General features: G+C 36.8%; 3 protein-coding genes across 3 annotated transcripts; 1 reads left to right on the top strand and 2 right to left on the bottom strand.

Annotated features, from left to right (window-relative positions):
• Positions 1-1,568: 1,568 nt before the first annotated feature.
• Positions 1,569-2,462, bottom strand: LOC123782598 (olfactory receptor 51A7-like). The gene has a single exon (XM_045782848.2). The coding sequence runs from the start codon at positions 2,445-2,447 to the stop codon at positions 1,569-1,571; it is 879 nt and encodes a 292-aa protein (XP_045638804.2). The 5' UTR covers positions 2,448-2,462.
• A 5,216-nt stretch (positions 2,463-7,678) lies between these two features.
• LOC123782613 (olfactory receptor 51A7-like) lies at positions 7,679-8,620 on the bottom strand. Its single transcript, XM_045782864.1, has one exon. The coding sequence runs from the start codon at positions 8,618-8,620 to the stop codon at positions 7,679-7,681; it is 942 nt and encodes a 313-aa protein (XP_045638820.1).
• A 16,514-nt stretch (positions 8,621-25,134) lies between these two features.
• Positions 25,135-26,091, top strand: LOC123782611 (olfactory receptor 51L1). The gene has a single exon (XM_045782862.1). The coding sequence runs from the start codon at positions 25,144-25,146 to the stop codon at positions 26,089-26,091; it is 948 nt and encodes a 315-aa protein (XP_045638818.1). The 5' UTR covers positions 25,135-25,143.
• The last annotated feature ends 1,511 nt before the right edge of the window (positions 26,092-27,602 follow it).

Raw genomic sequence — 27,602 nt, 5'->3', positions numbered from 1 at the left:
TAGTTTTGATTTGTATTTCCCTGATGCTGAGTGATGTTGAGCATATTTTCATGTGTCTGTTAGAAGTTGTGGCATATGTGCACAATGGAATATTACCCAGCCATCACAAAGAATGAAATCTTGTTATTTGCAATGTTGTGGTTGGAACTAGAACTTCTAGAGCAAGCATGCATATCCTTCATAAGTGCTTAGAACCGTTTTATTATCTTAAACAAGGAAAATGGTGAAAGCACACTTCCAAATAAGAACACTGATAGACATAAAAAATATCTACGTTTGCATTTTAATGATTTATCACACATCTCTTATTAAAGTGATTCTAAGGCTAAAAACCATCTCCCTCTTCTACTTGGAAATGTGGGCACATTTTTCTACCATATATATTTGTACAAGAACAATCTGGGACAGATGAATCATCTAGATCCCACACCAGGGGTTTGTCAAATAGAAAATCTGTTCATAATCATGAAATTTTTAATAAAGGCACAATAAATAACTAGGATATTCCAGGTACTTTGCTGGGTACTGAAAAAGACAGAAGTGAACTGCTTTTTAAATCACTTGCGTGTTGATTAAGGATAAAGATAAGAAAAAAAATACTATTACTTAACATCATAGCAGTAGTCAGTAGAGAATGTTATACAGATTTGGATGAAAAATAGCTAACCTAAAATACATTTAAAGGAGCTAATTTATGGAGTCTATTGCAAACAATTAAAAATATAAATGAGCGAAATATTTGTGTATCTATTTTTTGCATTTAATTTAAATCATTTTATGTATGTGAACCTTTTATCTCCAAACACATCTCACACTACTATAAGACAGAGGAATTTGTAATAATAATTTATAGGAATTGCTGGTAACAGACACACACACATATACACGCTACATGTTCAGGAGATGCTGAGTCTGTGTAGGTGAGTATGTGTGCTTAAATCAGCACCTTTTAGTCACCGCTGATCATGCCTAACATAATAAAAGCTATGAACATGGGGCTCCTGGGTGGCACAGTGGTTAAGCGTCTGCCTCCTTCTCAGGGCGTGATCCCAGTGTTGTGGGATCGAGCCCCACATCAGGCTCCTCCGCTATGAGCCTGCTTCTTCCTTTCCCACTCCCCCTGCTTGTGTTCCCTCTCTCGCTGGCTGTCTCTATCTCTGTCAAATAAATAAATAAAAAATATTTTTTAGAAAAAGCTATGAACATGTTATTTTACTCTTTTCTATTTTTGTTTAGAATGATATTTTAAAAATCTTTTAAATCTAATTAGGACTGCACTACTATGGCTAAGATTGAAAGATACCTGGGTGCACAGAGAGATAAGAATCAGAAAGGAGATGGGACACTTAGCTATAAGAAGACAAGAACCCCAATCCTGACTCCTAAAACATCTAATCTAGATTATGTTGTTGCTTAATTAAATCCATAACTAGACATTTGATGGGCCCACTGAGTACAGGCAATGTGTCTCTTTGTGCTCAGTCTCTATTCTGTCATTACCATCTTCAGGTTTCTATAGCTGTTCAGAAATTGCTGAGTTGAGCTTTCATCGTGGCAGAAATTGCTCCTCAACCTTGTTTCTCACATAATTTTGCCTGGATCCGATTTCTAATCTGCTGACTCTTCACAGAGTACACAATGGGATTCATTAGAGGGGGAACCAGAAGGAAGGTATCAGCTATGATGACCCTAATAACTGGGGAAGCATTTTTGGCAAAGCGGTGAAGGGCGGCCAAGGTGACAATGGGCACATAGAAGATGAACACAGCACAGATGTGGGAGATGCAAGTGTTGAGAACCTTGAGGCGGCCCTTGTGTGAGGCAATGCCCAGAACAATCTTCAAGATCAACATATAAGACACAGAAATGCACACCAAGTACAATAAAGATGTAAGAGCCACAAATAGTCCATAGATGACATTGACCTTGTTGTCAGAACAGGCCAGCTTCATGACATCCTGGTGGAGACAGTAGGAGTGGGATAGAAGGCTTTTCCTACAGAATTTCAGTCTCTTTAGAATAAAGGGGAAAGGGAGAACCAACATAATACATAATGCAGCAAATACGAGGCCAACTTTAATGACTCTGGCACTGGTCAGGATGGAGGTATATCTGAGAGGACTGTAGATGGCTATCAAGCGATCGATGGACATGATTAAAAGTACTGATGCCTCCATAGCTGAGAATCCATGAATGAAGAACTCCTGGGCAAAGCAGGCATCGGGAGAAATTCCAGTGGCATTGAACAAGAAGATTCTCAGCATGGTTGGAAGGGAGGAGATGGACAGTCCCAGGTCAGAAAAGGCCAGCATGGAGAGGAAATAATACATAGGCTCATGCAGAGAGGTCTCTGTTTTTATGAAAAAGAGGATGGTGCAGTTCCCCAAGATGGCAAGGAGGTACACGAAGCAAATGGGGATGGAGACCCAAATGTGAGCATGCTCCATGCCTGGGATCCCAACGAGGAAGAAGGTAGAGATTGCCACTTCCGAGGTGTTAAAGAATGAACGTGAGGGGATCATTTAATTTGTGTATAGTAATATGAGGGGATCAGAATATAGATCTCAGAAAAGCCTTCCTGCAATGGCATGAATAGATTAGTTCAAATGTGTATGCTTTAAACATTGGTATGAAATCTTGGGATTGCAGCTCTTTTGTATAAGAATTCTTGGACTGAAACAATATATTTTAAACTATCTTATTAGGAGTAATAGCACGACCCATATCGATAGGATATCAAGAGACATGAATGCATATTAATCTGCACGAGTAAATGCCAGCAGATAGATATTTTAAATATTTTAAGTGCTTTTCCTGAAGTCATCATGAATGAGGGAAGCAGTAAATTTCACAGCCTCTGTTTCCTGTAGCAACTTTTTAAAGGAGAGTCCTGCCTTTAGTCTGAAGACTGTTTGGAGAAATATAGAGCAAAGAAGGACATCACAATTGCATTTGTAGTTATTAAAGAATATTAATTTTTTAAAACAGTGTTCTTTCAAAAATGGGGCTAGCAAGGCTTAATATCCACATCTAAAAGAATGAAGGTAGACCCTATCTCACATCTTGTACAAAAATTATCTCAAAATACATTATGGAGCTAAAACAGAAAATAACTCAAACAATCAAAGTCTTGAAGGAAACTTAGGTGGTAAGATTTTGTCACCTGAGGTTGTGTCTCTGTGATATCATTGGCGCTCTTTGTCTTTCTGGCTTCCTTGGCTCTCATATAAGCAGATATCATTTGATATCCACTGACATACTAAAGGAATGAAAAATTATACCCTCCATTTAGAGGCCACTATGTACAAATTAAATGATTAAATGGAATTTATACAAAACTCACCTTCACACCATTCCTTAAAATCCGTGAACTCATAGTTTTTTGTTAGAATCATAGACTGCTTTCTATTCATCATGAGAGAGAAAATGCAAAGCAGATATTTAAAACTATGAAGAAGGGTGTGGACATAGGACAGACTACGGAGAAAGTAACTCCATGTAGTCCGTACTGCCTCCCATGGATGCCCTCTGCAAACTCAGAGGTCTCTTATATCTGCACGACAATAACTCCACCATTCAGCAAACATGCCACCCCAGGGCCAGCCAGGTTCAAGCACCTGGCTTTGAATTTCTCTCTCTGCTTGGTCCCTGGCTCTGGCCTAGCACTTGGGTGACTGCTATCATTTAGAAGGAGTCTGGACTTCTACCATGCATTTATGGAATTGTTGGACTTTTTAGAGAGTTAGGGTAATGGCATCCATCCTAACCACTCAGCAACTACAGCCAGGCAGATACTACGTGAATTTTTTGCTTGAGCTGGTGCAAAGGCAAGTGGTAGCTAAGAACATCAGAAAGCTTACCAGTAAGTTGGAAAGTCGTTGGACTCACATGTCAGAGTAAAGAGGAAATGGAGGTGGCATGCAGTCACCAGAATTTCACTGCTCTGTAGGCACAACAGTCTATCCTGACCTGCAGAGTCTAGTCCTGCCTCCTTGCTGCTTTTCTGTTGGCCCAGAAGATGTCCAGGGTTCCAACTCAGCAGGCTGGACCCAGAGAAAAAGAAACTCCCTGTAGGTGAAAACTCAAAGGGGACTGGAGCCCTGGAGAGTCATCCAACCCCTGAAAATGAGAATTAATCCTTTGAGCAAAACACCCCTTAAGCCTCCCGTGCTTCCTCTGGCAGAATATGCTCCTGTCTTCAAAGATCAAGAGAATTATGTGAATACTCAGAACAGTTTCACGGTGTATGATACCTATGCCTTTATGTGTGCGTCTCCTCCAGTGAACTTTACTGCCGTAAACTGATACGTGTTTCCTTCTGCAAATTGACAAGGTTTTGAAAATTTAATTTTCATCCAGCATTTGCAAAGATGGAAGTTTTTTTTTAAGAACATAGAAATGCGTTTTATTTATTTATTTATTTATTTATTTATTTATTTATTTATTTATTTATTTAAATTCAATTAGCCAACGTATAGTACATCATTAGTTTTTTATATAATGTTCAATGATTCATTAGTTGTGTATTACACCCAGTGCTCATCACATCATGTGCCCTCCTCAGTGCCCATTGCAGAGTTCCCCATTCCCCCACCCACCTCCTTTTCCTCGACAAACTGAGGGCGGCGGAAAGATGGTAGTTTTCAACTGCACTCAGGCTTTGCTGTGGAATTTTATAAACGTAGAGATTTCTAGGGCTACCCCAGATTCACTGAATCTCTTCCCTTGATATTCATGGTATAGTGTTGGTGTGTTGTTGGTATGTTATGTAAATTATTTTCCATGATTATTCTGTTCTATATCAGTATTGTTTTCACTGTAAAAATCATGCTTACTGATTTGTATACAACAGATGTAACATTCACTGTACTTATGTATAGGATATATCATCATCCTTAGAGACATTTTTTTAAAACTTTTTTGGTAATAGTTTTATTATCTTGCTTGTAATGGAAACAACTGAATTTACTTATCAGTTGTATTATATGTATTATGAGTTTTTGAGACTTTTTATATTTGAATGGTGTAAGTAAAATTCACAATGGCCATTTTAAGATTAATGTAACACTTTTACATTAGCTTAAGTATCTTAAAGCAATGACCGGTTTTATTTGATAGATTCATGAAAGCTCTGCAATTAGCAACAGACCAGAATTTTGTCCTCAGTAGAAAAAGACCCAACCAGAGCTTGTGGGAAAGTCCTGCACCAAGTACTTCAAACTGCAAAGAATAGACTCGGGTAAATTTCAGACTATTCCAGTGGGTTGAGTGGTGATTTCCAGGACTCTTTTCAGTCAATAGATGATAGCTTTATGAGACTGTTAACCTAAGATCCAGGAGAACAAGAATTAATTGCACAGCACTGAATGAACTGATGGGTAACATCCTATTATGTTTGTTTGGAATATTGTTGATGTCATCTTATGTTCTATTTTCTGAATATATAAGGAGGATTTTTTTTCCTTTTCTTAAGCTTTTTTCACCAATAATAATCCAGTGGATTCTGCTTTTGTTAAATGAAATGAAACATTTTGAGGTTATAGCCAATTGTCATTGACTCCTCAGAGTTCAGAAACGTGAGTGTGTTTCTTTTTTTAAAAAAATATTTTATTGATTCATTTGACAGAGAGAGAGAGAGAGAGCACAAGCAAGGGGAGCGACAGGCAGAAGGAGAGGGAGAAGCAGACTCCCCGCTGAGTGGAGAGCCTGACGTGGGGCTTGATCCCAGGATCCTGGAATCATGAGCTGAGCTGAAGGCAGATGCTCAACTGATTGAGCCACCCAGGTGCCCCAAGTGTGTTTCTTTTCATGACAATGTGTACTTGCCTGGGTGCAATAAGAACCTGTCCTCTTTTTACTTAAGATATAATTTGAAGAATTGGTTATGCAACCAAGTCCTTTCCTACAATGTCATACTTGAAAATGTTGCTCATTTTATCAAGTATGACTAGTGACTTTTAGGGAGCTCCAATTGTATAAACTCTGTGCTGACAAAGCTCTCTCAAGTAAAGTAGCCTGTTACTTGACTCAAAGGCATAGCTCTTAAAGCTGTTAAAGGAGGTCACTTCCATGGCAGACTAGGATCCTGGGATGTTTTGGGGAGTCTGAGAAAAGAAAATATTGCCCAAATGTATAGATACGTGAAGGAGTAGTTTGACAAAGACAATTTCTTGGTTGTAACTCCCTATCCTGGATACAGCATGTGATAGCAACTTTTGAACATCTACACTGATTCTGTATAGAAATCTCCAGCACTGAAAACTTAAGAATGCCCATTTGGTATATTACCATTCTTTCTGCATCTGTGTAAATAACGAGGTAAAATCAAAGGAAAGCCTTATTTTGTGATCAGGAAAAAAAATCTTCCGTTGAACTTAGAATGTATTTAAAGTGGGGGAGATTACAGAGGAGCAGGTGCTTCGGTGGAAAACTGCATTGCTGAGAACACATTGTTATGGGTTATCTGATTCTGAGCATGTGAACTTGGTGTTTTCAATGCCTTTGAGCTCTTTTCCGACTCTAAGTTGTAGATACTAATAGCAGCAAAGTATCTCGTGTAGGTAGACCTGCAAATAAATTCTGTCTGGTAGAAAGTCAATAAGCATGTGTCCCACGAAGTGGAAGAGGCTGTTTGTAAAATTCATTTGCAAATTAATACTAATATTCCTATCCATAAATGTATCTTTTATATGGGGTCTCCTTTGAACTGGTTGTATCATTTGCCTGGTTCTTTCATTAAAAGTGAGTTAAATTTGGGCCACCTGGGTGGCTCACAGTTGGTTGAGCATCTGACCCTTGATCTCAGTTCAGGTATTGATCTCAGGGTTGTGAGTTCAAGCCCCACTTTGGGCTCCATGCTGGGTGTGCAGGCTACAAAAAAAAAGATGAATTACATTAGATCTCTAGTGGATGTTCATTTTATGTCTTTGCGAGAGCTGTAGTTTTACCTTTTTTGAAAATTAGTCTAATCAGGGTTTACATTCTTCCATGGGAGAAAGGCAAATCTTATACAGTATAATGAGTTCTGGGATTAGGTAGAACTCCCATAGAAACCTAGAAGACAGGAAACTTTTTATTCTGCATAACATAGACAGTGATATTTTAATGCTCAGGAAGGAAATACTGAAATAAATGAAATGAGTGAATGACTTAAATTCTTATATTTTCGTAAACTCTGCATGTGTGTATATTTGTCGTTTTATTGGTTTCATGTATGCACGTATCCCTGCCCATTACAATTTTAGTTCCCGAGCACATAAGCATATTTCATAAAAGTGGAAACTATAAGTTGAAGAGGACTAAGAAGACTATTTTAAATGAAGAGACAATCCTCTGTCACTTCTGATCACTACCCACATAAATGTATACTGTTAATTCTCAAATGAATGTATAGAATATTACTTTAAGTACGATAATGGCAAGCATATACTGTGCTCTTAAGGCTGGTTAAAGCAAGCTGGGTGAAAACGGAACCTTAGAATACATTTTATGTTTATGTCTGAGCCCTAATCCGAAATCCTAAACCAACATATTTGCAAGGCTGATTCTTCAGTCTTAAATAATGTGTTGAAAGATGATATTGTAAAGCAGTTAATACATGGTGTGAGTCCTTACTGAGTTGTTCTGCTTGTTCTGTGTCATGTTCTGATCGGGTTTGCAGTGCGGTTAAGCATCCCTGTCAGTTGTGTTTCTGACCCAGCTTCCCTAAAATCCTATTTCTTATCTGTTGGCTTTTCACGCAGTATACAATGGGGTTCATCAGTGGAGGTACCAAGAGGAAACCATCAGCCATGAGGATCCTAATGAGTGCGGGGCTGTGTTTGGCAAACCGGTAGATAACAGCTAGGGAGATAATGGGGACATAGAAAATGAGCACAGCGCAGATGTGGGAAACGCAGGTGTTGAGGACCTTGAGCCTTTGCTTCTGTGATGCTATCCTCAAAACCGCTTTCAATATCATCATGTAGGACATGAAAATAAATGTTAAGTCTAGGATGCCTGTGACAGCCACAAATAAGCCATAGATGACATTGACCTTGTTGTCAGAGCAGGCCAGCTTCATGACATCCTGATGGAGGCAGTAGGAATGGGAAAGGAGGCTCTTCTTACAGTATCTTAGATGTTTTAGAGTGAAAGGGAAAGGGAGGATCAACAAAACATTTTTCAGAGAAAAAGCAAGCCCGATGTTGATGACTCTGGCACTGGTCAGGATGGAGGTGTATCTCAGAGGGTGGCAGATGGCAATAAAACGATCCAAAGACATGATGAGAAGAACTGATGATTCCATAGCTGAGAAGCCATGAATGAAAAACTCTTGGACAAAGCAGGCATCAGGGGAAATTCCTGGAGCATTGAACAAGAATATCCTTATCATAGTAGGGAGAGAAGAAAGGGACAGTCCTAGGTCAGAGAGAGCCAACATGGAGAGAAAATAGTACATGGGTTCATGCAGAGATGGTTCCGATTTTATGAAAAACAGAATGGTACAGTTCCCCAGAATGGCAACAAGGTACATGAGGCAAATAGGGATGGAGACCCAAATGTGGGCATGCTCCGTCCCTGGGATCCCAGTCAAGAAGAAGATAGAGACTTCATTTTCAGATGTGTTGAAGGTAGACATGCTGGGTAAGTGAGAGAATCAAGATGAGAAGCTTGGGAGAGGCTTCCTGCAATGCTGCAAATAGACTGGCAGATGCCTGACTCTATCCAATTGCACTCATAGAGATCTTGTGAATCCACGTGATATGCACAGAATTCTTAGATATAAACCCAAATGGAGAAAGATAGGAAGAGGAGTCATCAATAACCAACTGAAAACAATAACTGAGAGAAAAGGAAAATAGATTCATATCAAAATTGAATCTTACAACAGATACAAGTTATAATAGGTATAAGTTCTATACAAGGACGGATTGGTCAACTAGGATAATTATACAGGTGTCTCTTTTCCAATTTGAGAATTTGATGCTTTCACTTTTTAATGTGAATATTATAACTTACATACTCTTAAAATTTCAAATAATTACATAAAATTCAGAGACAAAGTAATATATTTTTACATAATGTCTTCTAATGTAGACATGGGTTTTTTCCTTTCTTCAAATCTTCTATGTCTCTCCAACACATTTGGTTATTTTCTCTACAGAGATTATACATGTTTTGTAAAAATTTTTTAGAATCCTTATGCAATTTTTGCCATTATTTAAAGGATCATTTATTCTCTCTAATTTTTCTATTTTTCGTAATGATTACTGGTCATGTATAGGAATGCTGCAGATTTTTATTGTAGAAGCCCATTATAAGCCTGTCTATGCTGGCCGTTCTCTTTTTGTATCCTCCCTTCTTTTGTCCCCTTAACCATGTATGCACTTCTGTAATGAACTCCTTCACTAGACACTGCTCACTTGACTTCCTCATGTGCATCTGTTTCTTGCTGGCACATGGTCTTTCATACTTTTCACTTAAGATTTTCTTCTCCTCTTCTAGTCTTTAGGCTGTTCTCATTATCACTGATGTTCTGCAGTGCAACATGCAGTACACAGGTGGAGATTTACAATTCACTTATTTTGCTCGTAACTTAATATTTTCAAACTGAAAAGTATTTTTTTTTCAATTTTGAATGTCTTCTGCTATTATAACTTTCAACATTGCCTACTAACGATATATCTAGCTGGAGCATGTTGAAACTTCTCAGTCTAACTTCCTAGTCAGATTGCTTCATATATTCCAACACTTCATTGGTTTTTGTTGCATTTTGGTGCATTCTTCAGCACTACTGTCTTTTTTTTTTTTTTAATAATGATTTTTTATTATATTATGTTAGTCACCATACAGTACATCCCGGTTTTCGATGTAAGGCTCGATGATTCATTAGTTGTGTATAACACCCAGTGCACCATGCAATATGTGCCCTCCTTACTACCCATCACCGGTCAGCACTACTTTCTTATTCACTAATTCTGTTTTCATTTGTAGCTGGTCTGAAATGTATTCCAACTATTGAGTTTTAGTTCATGACTCTATTTTTCTTTTCCAATTTATATTTTTATTTTCAATTTATATCTACCTATCCCCCCACAATTTTTCATTGATTTTATTGTTATTATGCTGTCTTCAGGTTTTGAGGATCTTAAGCATGCCTGCTTCAAAACTTCTTTTAAATTGTTTAGTTTTTCTTTTTTCATCAGGGGGATTGTAGAGTTTCTTTGTCAGTGTTAGTCTGCATATATGTTTTAGAATTTTACTTATAATTTCACCTTGAGTGAAAATTTCCTTGTCTGTTTGATGATTTATTTTGTTTATGCCCCATGATTAGATGTAGCAGTTGACTCTTCCTTCCTTCCTCATTTGTCAACTGTACTAAGTCTTTTTATAATGGTAAAAGGATATTGTTTCAAATGAGAGCTGAGTACAGTTTTGCCCTTCTCATTCCCCCCACCCACCAACTATCTCAAGACCTGGCTTGTTATGGGGAGTAGACTTGGGCTGTGACAACACCTATTTCCACTCTCCACGTGGATTAACAGCTTCATGTACCAAGCAGGGTAACTTATATTGGTCCCTTGTCAAATATGGAGCACTAACATGCTGAGTCCCAGGCAGGTGCTGAGCTGCCAGTCACCAATATGCCTCTAGACCAGCAGCCACATGATCTGTGCATTCAGCTTCAACACACCATTATATGTTTTTAGATGGTATCTCATATCTATCTATATCTATCTATCTATCTATCTATCTATCTATCTATCTATCTATCATCTATCATTATCTATCTATCATCTATCTATCTTTCTATCTATCTAACTATCTATCTATCTATCTATCTATCTATCTATCATCTATCATGTATTTTCTACTTGTCTATCTAAGGAGCATGTCAATGTCTTTTCATTATCTTTAAATTTTATTTATTATTACTAAATGTTTGGCATAGAGTACAAATGAACATACCTGATTCAGCTTACCACACCATGTTGAATAAAATTCTCCATCAAAACTTAGATACAATTTAAAAATGTAACCTGTTAGAGCTTATGTTCAGGAAAAGTTGATTTTTTGGAGAATTGTTTGATCATGTGCTTTTGGGAAAATAATGAGTTAATGTACCAATTTAGTCTATAATACACTAAAACTAATTGCAGGTTTCTTCATCAATCTTTGTCATGAGGAATTTGATAATAACTCTCAGATCTGAACTATTTAGGCCATTTCTTAGTAGTTCCATTCTTATCTTTACATACACCTTCAACCACTTTGTCACAACATTTCTGTTGTCATGATGTAGAATTCCTAAAAACTCATGTTCCCTTTTTTCCCTTAACTGTTTCTTTTCTGTGATTGGTCTATTCTACAATCTCAAACTCCAATTACTGTAATCCACCCTCAGTTCTTTCTAGGTCGTTGTTGCTCCTTAAACTTTCCTTGCCTTCTGAAGGGATTTTCTAGACTAAACCCCACCTCCAAATTCTTATATACATTTTCCTCCACCCAAACCACTTCCATCTCTGGGTCGTCTGTAAACATTTTAGTGACATTTATTCCCCTCAAAAATGAGATGTTTAGGAGACAATTAGAGAAATGCCTAGGAAGTTTTGGCTTATATAATAAAAGATATTATATTTCTCCCAAAATTCATAGGTTGTAGATAACTTGGCATTGTTTTTTGACATATTGTTCTCTTAATATAATAAAACAATTTGTTTATTGATAAATCAAGAAAAAAGGAGTAATAACATTTTCAATGATCACATTATTTTATTCTTCACTATCAACCTCTACTTCTCCAAAACTAATATGTCTATCTATATCATCTATCATCTATCTATCTATCTATCTATCTATCTATCTATCTATCTATCTTTCTATCTATCTATATCTATCATCTAATCTATATAGATACATATCTCTCTTTGGAAAATGCTATACCAGGGCACCTGGGTGGCTGAGTTGGTTAAACAATTACCTTTGGCTCGGGTCTTGACCCCAGGGTCCTGGGATCGAGCTCCGCATTGGGCTCCCTGCTTCGGGGGGAGCCAACTTCTCCCTCTCCTGCTCCCCTGCTTGTGTTCTCTCTCTCTCTGTCAAATAAATGAATAAATAAAACCTTTATTTAAAAAAAAGAATTCAATGAGATGATATATATATATATATATATATATATATATATATATATATATATATATATATATATAAAGCTGTACCTCTCTGGAAGGGCTATTTTATTTGCTTGAAAGTGTGCCATTTTTGGAGAGTCTACAGTAAAGTAAAACACTGTACAGAAACACTTCCAGTATGTTGTTTCCATCCCAGAAGGGCCTACCCAACCCAATTCTGTACTTTGCAAAAATATAAAAAAACGCAGTTTAAGTAGCAGACACAGAATGTCCTTAAAGGATGGAGTTTAAATAAAGTTTACTATTTATATGGAAGTCGTTAAATAAGGTTGTTTATCATGTTCTTTAAGTTAAAGGTAGAGTGATGTTTAATGTAGTCGGAATGGTGTCATCCAGACAGCTTCAGGTGCTGAGCATATCCTGAAACTGAAGCAGGTGTTCAGCAGGAAAGGTGTGCTAGCTTGCCAGAGGAAAAGGTAGGCATCTTAATGTTATTGACTGATAAGATCATGCAGGTTTTCAGGTACTTACCAAGGTGTTGGCCACTTTTAAGGTTAAAAAGGAAATGAATGCAAGGTGAAGCCACCCCAATCCTAGTTGTTAGGCACAAGGTTGTTCAGGACAGTCTGATTCTAATCTTATACCTGGATGCCCTTTTAGCATAACAAAGGGCTCTGGGGATAAGAACTCAGGAAACTCTCCAGAAGGAATAAAAGGCCCACAAGTCTTTAAATGAATTAATTCAAGCAGTGCTCAGCTGAATTGCCATTCTGCATATGAATTAGCCATTTCAGTTTAATGCCCTAGGAGACCTGCCCTAGGAGGCCTCACCCATTGCATCCAGCAGAATTGGTTCCTCTGTCACCTGCCCTTGCAGAGAGTTTGTATGTGGCTTTTCTGGAGGAGTGTCACATTTTGTTTTCCAAGGTCCTTATGTTTGTGCCTATACTTGGGTTTTCATATAGTCATATAGAACAGTCAAAATTTTATTACTTTGTGGGAGTGCTTTTTATATTAAAGAATATAGCCTTCTATTGTGATATGTATGCAAATTATTTTTACTCTTAGGTCACTTGTACTTGTCTTTGCTAGTGATGGTATCACAGTTGGGTTCTCACTAAGGTGAATATTTGTGTGCAGTGTATTTGGAGAGTGCTCTGAGGTTAAAGACCTGTGGGGAAAGATGAACTAGAACTAGTGGGCAGAGAAGTTGAACTCTATGCAATTGCTATAACAAAGACTACATCACCTTTGGGAATCACTACCTCTAATCCTGCAGAATCCACAGTTGTGAGAACAGAAGGCACAGCAATCCCTGTGACCCATGTATTCTTTTGGGGGGGAGGTTGTCAAAGTACGTATAAAGGCCTTTGATTCAATGTGAACATATGAGAAAATCTCCAGCAAAAACAAAACATGAGGATGGATAACATTAAAAAGAAAAAAACCTTAATGCAGGAGGTCAGACCTATGTTATCAGTTCAATGGGAAGTCTTGAATTAAGGGTTCCCAGGATTATGAATTTTTAAAAATCTCTATTAAACATATTGGTGTGAAATTTTAAAGCAGTAGTGATAAAAGTAGAATGATAAGTGATTTTAGAGAAAAATGAATGAACATCTAAAAATAATCTAAGTTTGACTGCAAAGCAAATAAAATTAGATGTGGGTAAAAAATTGCAATAGCTAGACAGGACTTTAGAAGACAAAAGAGCTAATGTTTTCTAAGTACTTAGATATAATTAATTTCACCTAAGAAGTTATTTGAGGATGGTTTCCAATAAACCAAGTGAATTAATAGAAGAGGAATACATGAGCCCTAATAAGTGGTGTAAAACCATAATGTAATTAAAGTAAGTCCCAGGAGGTCACATGTGCAGCAAGCCAGAGGGTATCAAGTCTAGTTTGGAAAAACATGAGGGAGAGCTCTAATACATGTCTAGAGGAATACATAGGAAGTCTAAGATTTGCATAATGCTTGCAAATTTAAAACAATATAAGAAGGTGATGAGGGCAAAATAATTCAAAAATGAAATTAATTAAAAAACTGAAGAAAATTTAAGGAACTGTGGAAATAAATTGGGTATGCAATAATTATGTACTATGTATATTCCCATAGTCATAAAATTAAGACTACTATTTGTATATCTTCAACTTTTAAAGAAAAAGTATGAGATGTTTCTCAGTGATAATAAAACAACATAAACAGTTTAGAAGTAAAAATGTAGTGATTGGAAGGAAATTTTGTGGACAGAAATGTCCTCATTTTACTAATCCAGAAGTCAGGATATATGCTTATATTTCTTCGAATAACAAAACAATGTTAAGCATATTGTTTAACTGTTTACCATAGTTAATAAAGAATTCAAAACACTGATACAAGCATATGAAGAATAGGGACTTCTGGCTTCTGGTTCCACATGTAAGGAGCTTGGAAATTGCTTCTCCATCCTGAAGTGATTGAAAAATCAACAACTCTCCTAGCAGCACTAGGAGGTGAGAACACAGGACAAACCCCTGCACCCAAGGTTGGAGAGACAGCAAAATGAATACAGGGAGTCACAGTTTGCTGGAGCAGAGATTCATTAGCAGAAACCACTTTGGGAACTAATGCTGGCGTAGGAAAATAATAAAGACTGGATAATAAAGACTAGACCAGAAATAAATGAAATGGAAAATAGACAAATAATTTTAAAATTGACAAAACAAAGAATTGCTTTTTTGAAAATGTAAACAAAATTGATAAACCCTGGGCTAGACTAAGGAAAAAAGAGAAAAGCCTAAAATCAAATTAATGTCAGACACCAAGCCACAGATTAAAGAAGCTCAGAGTACCTCAAGCAGGATAAACATCAAAAAACCTGTACTTAGGCTTATCATTTTCAAACTGCAGAAAATCAAAGATAAAAAAATCCTAAAAGAATTCAAAGGAACAAAACACCTTACCCACATGGGAACAAAGATAAGACACATATCTGACTTAGAAACCTTCTGCTAACTTTGGGCTTTATTTTGTTTTGTTGTTTATTTGTTTTTCTGATTCCTTGGGTTGTAAAGTTAGGTTGTTTATTTGACAGCTTTCTTCTTTTTTAATATAGGTGTTTATTTCTACAAACTTGCCTCTTAGTACTTTTTTCCTTGCATCCCATAAGTTGTGATGTGCTATGTATGTTTTTGTTTCCATTTGTCTGGAGATATTTTGCAACTTTTTAAATTTCTTCTCTTACCCAATAGTTGTTTAAGAGTGCCTTTAATTTCCATGCATTTGTGAATTTTGCTATTTTCTTTCTATTATTGATTTGTAGTTTCATTGTGTTTGGAAAATATACTTGGAATGATTTCAATCTTCTTAAATTTGTTAAGACTTTTTTTGGGACTTAACGTGATCTCTTGGAGAATGGGACTTGTGCACTTGAGAAGAAAGAGTTGGGGAGAATGCTCTGTGTTTACCTATTAGCTCCATTTTTTCTATTGTGTCATTTCTGCTGTTTCTTTATTGACTTTCTGTCCATTGCAGTGAGTGGGGTATTGAAGACTCCTACTATTCCTGTATTATTATCTATTTTTTTCCCTTCAAATCTGTCAATGTTTGCTTTATCTATTTAGGTGCTTTATGGATGGGTACATGGATTTTTGTAATTGTTATATCTTCCTGTTGAAATCATTCTTTTATCATTATATGAAAACCTTTTATGTTTCTCGGGATAATTTGGAAGTGAAAATCTATTTTGTCTCATGTAAGTATAGCCATCCCTGCCCTCTTTTAGTTGGAATTCACAAGAAGTGTCTTTCAATACTACTTCATATTCAGCATATTTGTGTCCTTATATCTAAAGTGTGCCTTCTGTAGACAGCATATAGCTGGGTATTACTTAGCCATTTAACCACTTTGCAGCTTTTGATTGAGGAATTTAGTCCATTTACATTTAGTAAGGTAAGGACTTACTATTTCCATTTTTTAATTGTTTTCTGTCAGTTTTGTATTTTCTTGTTTCTCTTTATTTTTTGCTTATCTATTGGAGAGAGAGAGAGAGAGAGAGAGAGAGAGTGTGTGTGTGTGTGTGTGTGTGTGTGTGTGTGTGTGTGTATTTATCATGGGGCTTGTACCTAGCAAGCATAGGTATAGCAGTCTGTTTTAAGCTGATAACTATTAACTAACTATAACCATATCTCTATAATCTATACTTACTTTTTCCAGCATATTTTATGTAATTGATGCCAATTATTTCTTCATTCTACATTATCTTTCCATTAGCAAATTTCTGTGGTTATAGTTATTCTTACCATTTTTGTCTTTAAATTTATATACTAGTGTTAAAAGTGATTTACACACTACCAATACAGTATTCTGTTTCTTTTTATATTTATCTTCAGCAGTGAGATTTTTTTTGCATATGTAAGATTAGCAAGATATTTTACTTTTATTTTTTTATTTGCTTAACGTCCTTTTTTCAAATTGAGGAACTCTTTGAAGTTCTTTTACTTGAACTTAAACTCGAAAAACTTGTTCTTCAACTTGAAGTTCTTCAACCTGAACAACTTGAAACAATTCTTCGAAGGCAGGTCTAATGGTGACAAACTCTCTCAGTTCTTGCTTGGGAAAGTCTTTATCTCTTTTTCATTCTTAAAGAACAGATTTGCTGGACAAAGCATTCTAGCTTGTAGTTTTGTTTTGTTTCTCTCTCTCAGTACTTAGAATATAAACTCCTACTCTCTCCTAGCCTGCAAGGTGAGAAATCTGCTGATAGTCTTATAGGGGCTCTCTTGTATAATAATAATAATAATTCAAAAAATAATAATAATTCACTTTTTTCTTGCTGTTTTAAAATTTTCTCTTTGTGTTTGACTTTTGATAATTTAATTATAATGTATCTCTGTAAACTTCTTTGGATTTAATGTACTTATGTTTCTTTGGGATACATAAATTTGAACATCAATAACCTTTTTAGATTTGAGAAGTTTCAGCCATTATATCTTTAGATAAGCTTTCTGCCCCTTTCTCTCCTAGAACTTCTATAGTATGTGTATCGGTTCTCTTCATGGTGTTGTATAACTCTTCCAGGACTTCTTCACTATTTTCATACTGCTTTTTTTCTTTTTGTTCCTCTAATTGCAATATTTCAAATAACTTCTCTTTGAGTTCCCTCACTTTCTTTTGTTTATCCAGTTTGCTGTTGAAGCTCTTTATTGAATTTTCAGCTCAGTAATTGTATTCTTCAGCCACAGGATTTCTCTTTGTTTTTTTTCTTATGGTTTCTATTTCTTTAGCGAAATTCTTTTTGTTCTTGTATTGTTTTCCTGATTTTGTTTGTCTATTTGTGTTCTCTTGTAGTTCATTGAGTTTCTTTAAGATGATTATTTTTAATTCTTTGTCAAGCAATTCACAGATCTCCATTTCTTTATGGTTAGCTACTGGTGCTTTATTGGTTTCCTGTGTTGGTGTCATGTTTGCTTGATTCTTCATGATCCATGTAGCCTTACATTGGTGTCTGTGTATTTTAAGAAGCTGTCACCTCCTCCAGTCTATAGACTGGTTTTGGTAGGGAAAGGTCTTCTCCTGCCAGGTCCCTGGACAGATAGGACTGTGTCTGGGACTTTGGTTGAGTGGGGCTAGAGCCAGGTCACAAGGCTGCTTCTGAGTCCAGTGATGTTTATGGTTGGTGGGCCTTTTACTAGGTGTGTGGATGGTCATAATTCCCCTTAGATCCCCAGCCTAGATCCCCATGCCTGAGACCATGGTTGAACAGGGTGGGAGCCAGATCATGGAGCTGCCTCAGAGTCTGCGGTCAGTCTGTTTGGTGAAGCATGTACAATTTTTATAACAAATATATGTGTGTGTTTGTGTATAGATATGTGTGTGCATGTATGTGTTATAAGTAAAAATTGCAGGTTTTGCCAGTTAAAGCTCCTCAACTCTGAGAAAATTGTTTAACTCTTTGAGTTTTAATTCCCTAATCTATAAAATAGGGTGAAATGAGCTAATTCATATAAATAGCTTGTGACACTTAACAATCAGTAAAAATTGGCTCCTCTTATTATTGTGCTTATTTTTTGATAATTATTATTCTTCTTCTTTGAATAAACACTGCTAATATAAATGTACATTTATAAAATGTAAATAATATAAATTATTTTACATCACTTTTAAAGCCGTGGGTAATCTCTTTCCCACTTCTCTCTACATTCTTATATCCATGAAAAAGATTTGCTCAATATAAACCTACACTCCAAAAGGATTGACATAAATTTCCAGTCTTTTCCGCCTGAGTTCCTAAATACATTTTATTTTATTATTTTATTTTATTTTATTTTATTTTATTTTATTTTATTTTATTTTATTTTATTTTATTTTATACTATAGTACTTTTTTAAATACAAGAGCTAGGTTACTTCTCTATTTATTTTCTCTGACCAAACCAGGTTACAACCCAGGTCAACATCTCATTCCAGTTAGTCCCTAGTCTAACTTGTGTATATTTATTACAAGGCTTAGCACTGTCTCACAATTATATGTTTAATTTATGAAACAATCTATGAGATGGCAAACTAATTTAAGGAAGGCTCTATATCTTAATAACATTTGCACCAAAAATGACATGGTATTCTCTGGACAGAAATCATAAATTGTGAATGTAGAATAGTTTTGGGAGAGGAAATATACATTGATAATAATTAAATAATTGAACATGATGATAAACATTTTTGTTGCTGCCATAGAGATACTGATGACTCTTTACAGCTTGTACAATTCCCTTGTTCCCATCTCTGATTGTCCCCTATGTTCTCTACTAGTAATTCTTTTCTCAGTCTAAGCCCAAAGTCTAGTTTTGTTGTGGAAACATTTCTTCTACATCCAGAAGAATGAGTCACTCTTTCCCAAGAGTTGCCAGTGTCATAACAAAGGCAACAATTTCCCAGCTCTAGAAATTGCACCCCCCCACCTCATTACCTCAGTCACAGAAATGGATGTGATGCGTTCCTGTACTTTGAAAATGCTTTTTCTCCTGTCACTAAGATAGTTTGCCCAGAAGGAGTTAGAAAACAATCCATACTCTGCTGGGAATGGTTTTGGGAATAAGCCAGATTCTTTAGCCCCAGGCATCAGATGCTATTGGAATGATGAAGAGGGTGAGAATATGGGTAGGGAGGGGAGGAGAAATCGGTTCGTGTTTCTCATAGCTTCTCATTTTTAAAATAAAATGTAAAGTCTAGTGTTCATTTTCAAAGCTTTCTGATTGAATTCACAGCTTCTACACTCCTTATGTTTTCAAAACTCCTTGCCTTCTAACTGCTCAAAAAGTATGATCCTTAGATAAGTAGCATTGGCATTACCTAAGAGCTTGTTAGAAATTAAAAATATTAGGACCTCATCGATTGACGAATGGATGAAGAAGATATATTATATGTATATGGATGAAGAAGATGTATGTGTGTGTGTGTGTGTGTGTGTCATAGACTATTATTCAGCCATAAAAAAAGAATGAAATCTTGCCATTTGCAACAACATGGATGGAGCTAGCGAGTATAATCCTAAGTGAAGTAAGTCAGTGAGAGAAAGGCAAATACAATATGATTTCACTCATATGTGGAATTTAAGAAACAAAACCAATGAAGATAAGGGAAGGGAGGGAAAAAAATAAGATAAAATCAGAGAGGGAGACAAACTGTAAGAGATGCTTAACTCTAGGAAACAAACTGAGGGTTGGTGGAGGGGTGGGGTAACTGGGTGATGGGCACTAAGGAATGCACTTGATGTAATGAGCACGGGGTGTTCTATGCAGCTGACAAATCCCTAAATTCTACCCCTGAAACTAATACTACACTATATATTAATTAATTGAATTTGAATTAAAAAAATCACCAATAAAGAGTAAGCCCAAGAAGCTCTAGTCCCTCAGCCTTGATTCGAATAAAAGAAGTACCCCAGGTCCCTGTGCAGGAGTGGGCTCTCTCCCCTCCCCCAACCTCCACCCCACACTTGCTGTGTGACCCCAGGTGTGCCATGTAATTTCCACGTCCTATAAGTAATAAACTTCTTTTTTTTCAAAGTTTGCTAATAGTTCTTGCTGAGGGCATCTTGCAGTCATATAAATATATATCAGTACCAAAGATTTAGAAAAAGATAATTTACAAGTGCTAGTCATATTAGGATAAATTCGTATCAAATAGTTAGGAATAACTATAATGTAAGATATGTAATAGCTCTTATTTTAAAAGCATAAAACAACATTGAGAAAAAATAAAGACCTTAATTAATTGAAGTCTGTGTTCTCAGATTGGAAGACCTGGTAACCTAAAAATTTCAATTCTCCCAAAACTAATCTATGGATTTGGTCCATTCACAATGAAAGTCCCAATATAGATCTTAGTGAAAATTGGTAAGCTGTCTATAAAATTCATGAGGAAATGCAAAGAGGTGGATAGTCAAGGTATAAGCTAAAAAAAGAATGTATTAGGAAGCCATGCTCCGTATAAGCACGGTGGAAGTAGTGATGAACCAGATAATGGTGTTTGCCTTTACAGAAGTTAGTATGGGGACTTGAATCCTGTTGTTGCTTAATAAATTATTATTAAGCACGTAACTGATGAATATCCTGTCCAGTGAGAAGTTGTAAATACCTTGTAACAGAGGGGCCTCTCTGCACTTAATTACCACGGTTCTATATGGATGCCCCAATGAAGCTGAAGCTTCAATTTCCCTCTGGGTTGGAGTAATTATACTTTCATCCCCATACGCTCATTCAAGAAGAGAAAACTGGGAGTGGTGGAGAGAAGGGGGGACCCGTTTATACAATTTCCAGGATCATAATCATATGCTCTTGGCACAGCTGTGGTTAAGGGTTGTTTATATTAATTTTATGTCTGGGGACCCACCAGACTCTGACAACAATCCCTACTTTTCTATCCTGGGAGAAACCAGGAGTATTTATAGAGAGTTAGAATTATTCAAGCCTCGCTGTTCATGGAATCAAAGGTTTTCAGGACCTGAGGTTTCTAGAGAATCAAGACAGTAGCATCTGTAATCAGTACACAAATGACCTTCAGATAGAGATGGAAGTTCTTCTCAGGTGAGGGATAAACCAAAACAGAACTAAAGGTAGAGAAATGAGAAGACGGGAGCAATGAAAGGACTGGAAAAAGACAGCTACTTCTTTCTTTCTTTCTTTCTTTCTTTCTTTCTTTCTTTCTTTCTTTCTTCTTTCTTTCTTTCTTTCTTCTTTCTTTCTTTCTTTCTTTCTTTCTTTCTTTCTTTTTTTTTTTTTTTTTTTTTTTTTTTTTTTTTTTTTTTTTTTTTTTTTTTTTTTTTTTTTAAGATTTTATTTATTTATTTGACAGAGATAGAGACAGCCAGTGAGAGAGGGAACACAAGCAGGGGGAGTGGGAGAGGAAGAAGCAGGCTCATAGCAGAGGAGCCTGATGTGGGGCTCGATCCCACAACACCGGGATCACGCCCTGAGCCGAAGGCAGACGCTTAACCGCTATGCCACCCAGGTGCCCCTCTTTCTTTCTTTCTTTCTTTCTTTCTTTTTTTTTTTTTTTTATGAAAGTACACAAATTTAGGTGAAACAAAATGGAAGAAAATGGCAGCAGGGGGCAGATTAGGAAGGATAAAGATGTTCAGAAAGTAAACTAAATGGCAGAGGGAGAGAAAGCCCCAGAGACAGAAACAGAATATGATTTTACCTCCAGAGGAGGAAAGTTTCGGCAGAGAAAGACAATGAGACTGGATCCTTTGGGAAACTGGCTCCTGGTTGCATGATTAAACATTCATATTGATGTGATTATCTTATTATAAATTTCAGGTAAGTATAATTTTTAAATTATAAACAGCAGGTAGATTTTGGCACAGTGTGTGTTATTACACAAAGGCTAAAGACAGTAAAATCATTCAGACAATGAACAATTTATGCAGGAGGGGAAAGTGAGTATCATTTTCTTTAGAAGTAAACAATTGGAAATGCATGACATATCATAATGTCTTTTTTTTTTAACAATTTTAAGATAAGGTAGTCAGTCGGGAGAAGGCAATCTTTGAGAACCACAGGCAAGACCTCAGAGAGGCTGTGATAAAATGGTGTTCTCACTCTAAGTGGCTCTCCCTTAATTACTTGGAATAAGTGAGTGTGTGATGCAAGTCTTTTCACGCTCTGCCTTTGAAATGTCTTGACATCAGTCTCAGCCTCTTCCAACTATTTCTTTTTCAATTTACCATGACCAAATTGTGTTAAAATAAGTCAAGAACTGCAAAGAATCATTGTGAATGACATAGAAATGGAGTCATAAGAAAACCAACAGAGAAAGGACAACCGTAAGGGGACTGAGAAAAAGTGAAAGACATGACAGCTGCTCAGTGAGAGAGGACAAGAAAGAGCACAAATGTCCCAGCTTTAAATCCGTGCACAGGCCTGCAACTGAAATTTTCGAAGTCTTGCAATCTGAATTTAGAGGGTTCAGATCAGGGAGAAAGACATTTCTAAATTCCAGTGATCCACTTTATTTTCTGCAACTTTTCTGAGAAGTAAAGAAAATATGATTTGTATCAAAATTGAAAGAGAAAGCATGGGATGATTTCCTGGCATGTAGTAAAGGAAACTGCTTTTCTTCTGTGGCCACAATACAATCTCTTTGTGTATTTGTGTGTGTGTGTGGGGGTGTGCACACACATGCCCATGTGTGCTATATACTTCAATGTTAATGTCTAGAGTGTTTTCATGAGCTGAGCTTTAGAACAGAAATTAGAACAAAGGTTTCTGAGTGAGGAAGAAGAAAGAAAGAAAGTCAGCGAGCGACTTTAGTCCATTGTGAAGACTAGAGAGGAAAATATTGCTTGGAGGTAAAGAAAAAGAAATGCATGGAACTGGTATTCTGCCTGGTAGATGGCAAACTGCTTAGCTGACTACTTTCTCCAAGACAAGGGCTGCAGTGAAAACTCAGTTTGGACCACTTGGGGCCGGAGAAGAGGACCAGGGAGGTGTCTCACTCCTAGATGACGGGATGCCTGGTCTTGGGGGAAAAGGGAGAAAATGGCAAGTCTGTCTTACTACATGGAGAGGATGGCTTGTATTTCCTTCTGTTTTTCAGTTTGTAGATTGTAAGCCAAGGAGTTCTTTGGAGTTATAGATTGTTCTATAACTGAGAACTTTCAATGTTCACACTATAACATGCAGATAAGAATCCGTCAAGGGGGGGAATTTGAAAAAAAAAAGTTTTTATGAAATAAAATAGACACAATAAAAGGTCAGTGCTAGACAAATGGAACCAATGATCAATATGGGGCTACATTTAGAAAGATCTTCACTTGAGGCCAGGGCTGAAATCTGTGTTAGACTTTTAAAGAGTTCAGAGACTAAGTGTCTACAAGAAGGATGAAGGAGATGCTGAGATGTTGCAGAAGAGATGTCTGACTTTAAGGGATGGAGTAAGTAGGGGCGCCTGCGTGGTTCAGTTGATTAAGCTTGCTCTCTCTCTCTCTCTATAGAAAGAGAAAACAAAGCATGGGGTAAGTGGGGAATTTTCTCAAGGACTGTCAGTGGCATTAGACAGGGCTAAAATAAGGACACAGAGAACTGAAGGGGCAGAGAATCCCACAGGGCTTAGCTGCTGTGCCCAATGTCATCAGCCTGGGGAGCAGCAAGGCCAGCATCAGCAGAGGAGACCACAGCTCAGAGAAAGTAAGGCCAGACATTAGAATTCTATTTTGAAAAGGGAAAAAGAACTTAGTTGTTTCTAAGAGGCATTGATGTGGATGCTAAGGGTGACATATCTGGGATTGCTCTGGGTTCATGGAGGTACATGCAAATGGGTCATAAAATTAGAAAAACATTTAATATATAGGTTGAGTGTTTTTAAAAATGTGATTATACTTCATTCCCCCTTCTGATTACCCCCCCTTTCTTTATCCCTTTCTTCTCCTACCGATCTTCCTACTTCTTATGTTCCATAAATGAGTGAATGAAGCATGAGAGACTATGGACTCTGGGAAACAAACTGAGGGCTTCAGAGGGGAGGGGGGTGGGGGAATGGGATAGGCTGGTGATGGGTAGTAAGGAGGGCACGTATTGCATGGTGCACTGGGTGTTATACACAAGTAATGAATCATGGAACTTCACATCAAAAACCAGGGATGTACTGTATGGTGACTAACATAATATAATAAAAAATATTATTATTAAAAAAATAATAATAAAAAATAAAAATGTGATTATAAGCATCATTTTGAGAGGAAAAAATGCAAGAAAAGATCAATAGAAATGACATGGATATTACCCATTTTTACTAACAGATGTCTGATTTAAATATATAGTTTTAATGTTATTTTGTGGGAAGGAATATAGGAAGAGTTTTAATAGTTACGTTGTGACCTTATGATATATTTATCAATAAATATTTTACTTGCTACTGTGAGGAGTTTAGATTAAGGAAGAATTGCTTTATTAAATAGCAAAAATATGCAAGTGTGCTAGAATTATGGACTTTATTCTTTTTCATGTCCCCATTTTACATAATGTGGCATTTATTTTTATTATTAAAATATTAAATATTCTCAATTTTTAAATATTTTAAGTGTTGAATAAAAGTAAATATGAAGGGAAATTTTGTTGAGTCCTTGGGAACTGTTCAGTTGTTATGAATTAAGAGATAGCCTAGAAGCAACAAATGATTAACTCAAGAACATCGCTGACACGAAACAATGTAAATCCATAGACATTTACTCTTTTCTCTATTTTCATTTTTACAGTGTTTGGCAAAGATTTCTTTACTCTTTTGCGGCTTCAATTTTTAGTGTCCTCAGTGCAAATTCATCAGCGTTCTTGTCAGAGATGATCAGATTGTGTGGTACACACTTTTTGTTCTGGAATTTAATGCTCTTTGCTGTGGAAGACCCATAAGAAATACCCTCTTCCTTTCTCTGTGAGGTTGGAGGAAAGAGATGCGGTATCCTGCTTGCACTGCTCACGTTCACAAGGGATAACTTTGAGAGATAAAAAAGGAAAACAGAAAACATTCTTCACTGTTTGCCAAAGATCACCATGGTGGTCTGGAATAATAATAACACCATGGAGCCCATATTTATTCTGAGGGGATTTCCTGGATTGGAGTGTGTCCATTCTTGGTTCTCAATCCCATTCTGTCTTGTTTACTTGGTAGCATTTATTGGTAATGTCACCATCCTCTCTGTCATTTGGATAGAGTCCTCACTCCATCAGCCCATGTATTACTTCCTTTCCATCTTGGCACTAACTGACCTAGGTATGTCCATGTCCACGCTTCCCACCGTGCTTGCTGTGTTATGGCTGGATGCTCAGGAGATCCAGGCAAGTGCTTGCTATGCTCAGCTCTTCTTCATCCACACATTCACATTCCTGGAGTCCTCGGTGCTATTGGCCATGGCCTTTGATCGTTTTGTTGCTATTTGCCGTCCACTGCGCTATACCACCATCCTTAACAACAGTGTAATAGGCAAGATTGGTTTGGCCTGTTTGCTAAGAAGCATGGGAGTTGTACTTCCTACACCATTGCTACTGAGACGTTATCACTACTGCCGTGTCAATGCCCTTTCCCATGCCTTTTGTTTGCACCAAGACATTCTGAAATTATCCTGTTCGGATGCCAGAATCAGCAGTATCTATGGACTGTGTGTAGTTATCACCACACTGGGCGTGGATTCAGTCTTTATACTTCTTTCTTATGTCCTGATTCTTAATGCTGTGCTGGGTATTGCGTCTCATGAAGAGCGGTTAAAGGCACTCAACACATGCGTGTCCCATATCTGCGTGGTGCTCATTTTCTTTGTGCCAGTTATTGGGGTGTCAATGGTCCATCGCTTTGGGATACATCTGTCCCCCATAGTTCACATCATCATGGCCGACATTTACCTGCTTTTCCCCCCAGTACTTAACCCTATTGTCTACAGCGTCAGGACAAAGCAGATTCGTCTAAGAATTCTCCGCAAGTTTGGACTAGGGAGGCGGCTTTAAATAACCTCTATCCTGAAGTTCTCCCACTGAAAAATCTTGGGGCAGCTATCTGAGTAGATGAGAAGTAAAATACTTGGGTTTTGGTCATCTGGTTAAATATATAATTCTTTCACTTTCTAGGTATGTGATCTCAGTTAATCATCAACCCTTACAAGATTCAGATTTTTCATAACGAAATTGTGTTCTTTTCTATCCCCCAAATAATTGAGCTTATAAGGAACAATGTGTGTAAAAAAAGATTGCTTTTTAAACTATAAATTTGTTGTTATTGTTAAATTATTAATATAAATGATGATAATAGCAATAACTTTCTTCATACAACTGTTTATATAATTTCTCACGTTTATGATCCAGAAATTAATCTCTGTCTATCATTTGCCCATATTGTGTCTCTCATGCCAAAATGTCATAATTTTTAATGAAAAGATTTCTGACTTCTTGGGGGAATTTGGAACTTGACTTTTTGACAAGATTTTGAACTGCTACTGTGGCTGTTGGCTATAAACTAAGTTATCACCTCATCATCACATGTCTTTCCTCCCCTGGCCACTGTAGGTCTATCAGCTTCTTCAGTTTATCAGCAAATACTGAGGCAGACACATGGGGTTGCTCTAGAAAGCCTGACAGTCTAAAAGTCTAGGCAAACGTGCAGATTCCCTGTTCCACAGCACAGAATTTCATGTCTTCATCAGTGAGTGGGTTGGTAGTTGTGCAAAGCACCATCTTTATCTTTTAATAAAAATGTTCTCCTCTTGGGTAGATCTTCAATATCACTGCCTTTCTCAGTTTCTTTATTGTCAATAACCCGTTACTTTTCTTTTCTTCTTCACTAAGGTGGTTTCCACATATGCTTTCATTAGTGATATTTTACTATTTAATATATATTCACTTTCTTCTCCACTGTACTGAAAACCTTTTAAGCATGGGGTCATTACTGCTACACTAACACATCACTCTGGGGCTCGCCTCCCCCAACCATCATGAATACTCATAAAATAGTTGTAAGTGTAAATTATATTGCCTATTTGCTTATCCAAGTAAAACATACTGAGAAAAATGAAATACCTCTTGTAGCACTTACTGCTTTCAATGCTGCAGGTATATAAAATATAGAATGCATGGTCTTAATGTTAAAGAATTAATGTTTAATAGTGGAGACATATTTATAAAAGGATTATCAAAGTTAACGGATGCTATCATTGAAATAATTAGTACAACATTGTTATTTAAAGATTGGGATTGAAGTAATTGATACTTTGGCTGTGCCGTGTGGGTCAAACTCATTCTTGCCAGCTAGACTAAGTGTGAAAGAAAGTGGTGTGCTGAAGCTAGCTTTTTTGGCTTACAAAAGGCAATTGTGCAATATCTTGTTCCAAATCCATGTTCTATAAAACATTGGTAATTTGAAATTGGTCATGATGGGAATATTTACACAACAGAAACAGGCAAACACTACATACCAGAGCTTTTAAAAATTTTCCTAGAGAGTTGGTTGTTAAGCATTTACGAGC

Source organism: Ursus americanus, chromosome 16, assembly GCF_024610735.1.
Source record: "Ursus americanus isolate L20-20 chromosome 16, mUrsAme1.1.p, whole genome shotgun sequence".
In the NCBI taxonomy this organism is placed as follows: domain Eukaryota; kingdom Metazoa; phylum Chordata; class Mammalia; order Carnivora; family Ursidae; genus Ursus; species Ursus americanus.
This window is presented reverse-complemented; position numbering and strand designations above follow the sequence as displayed.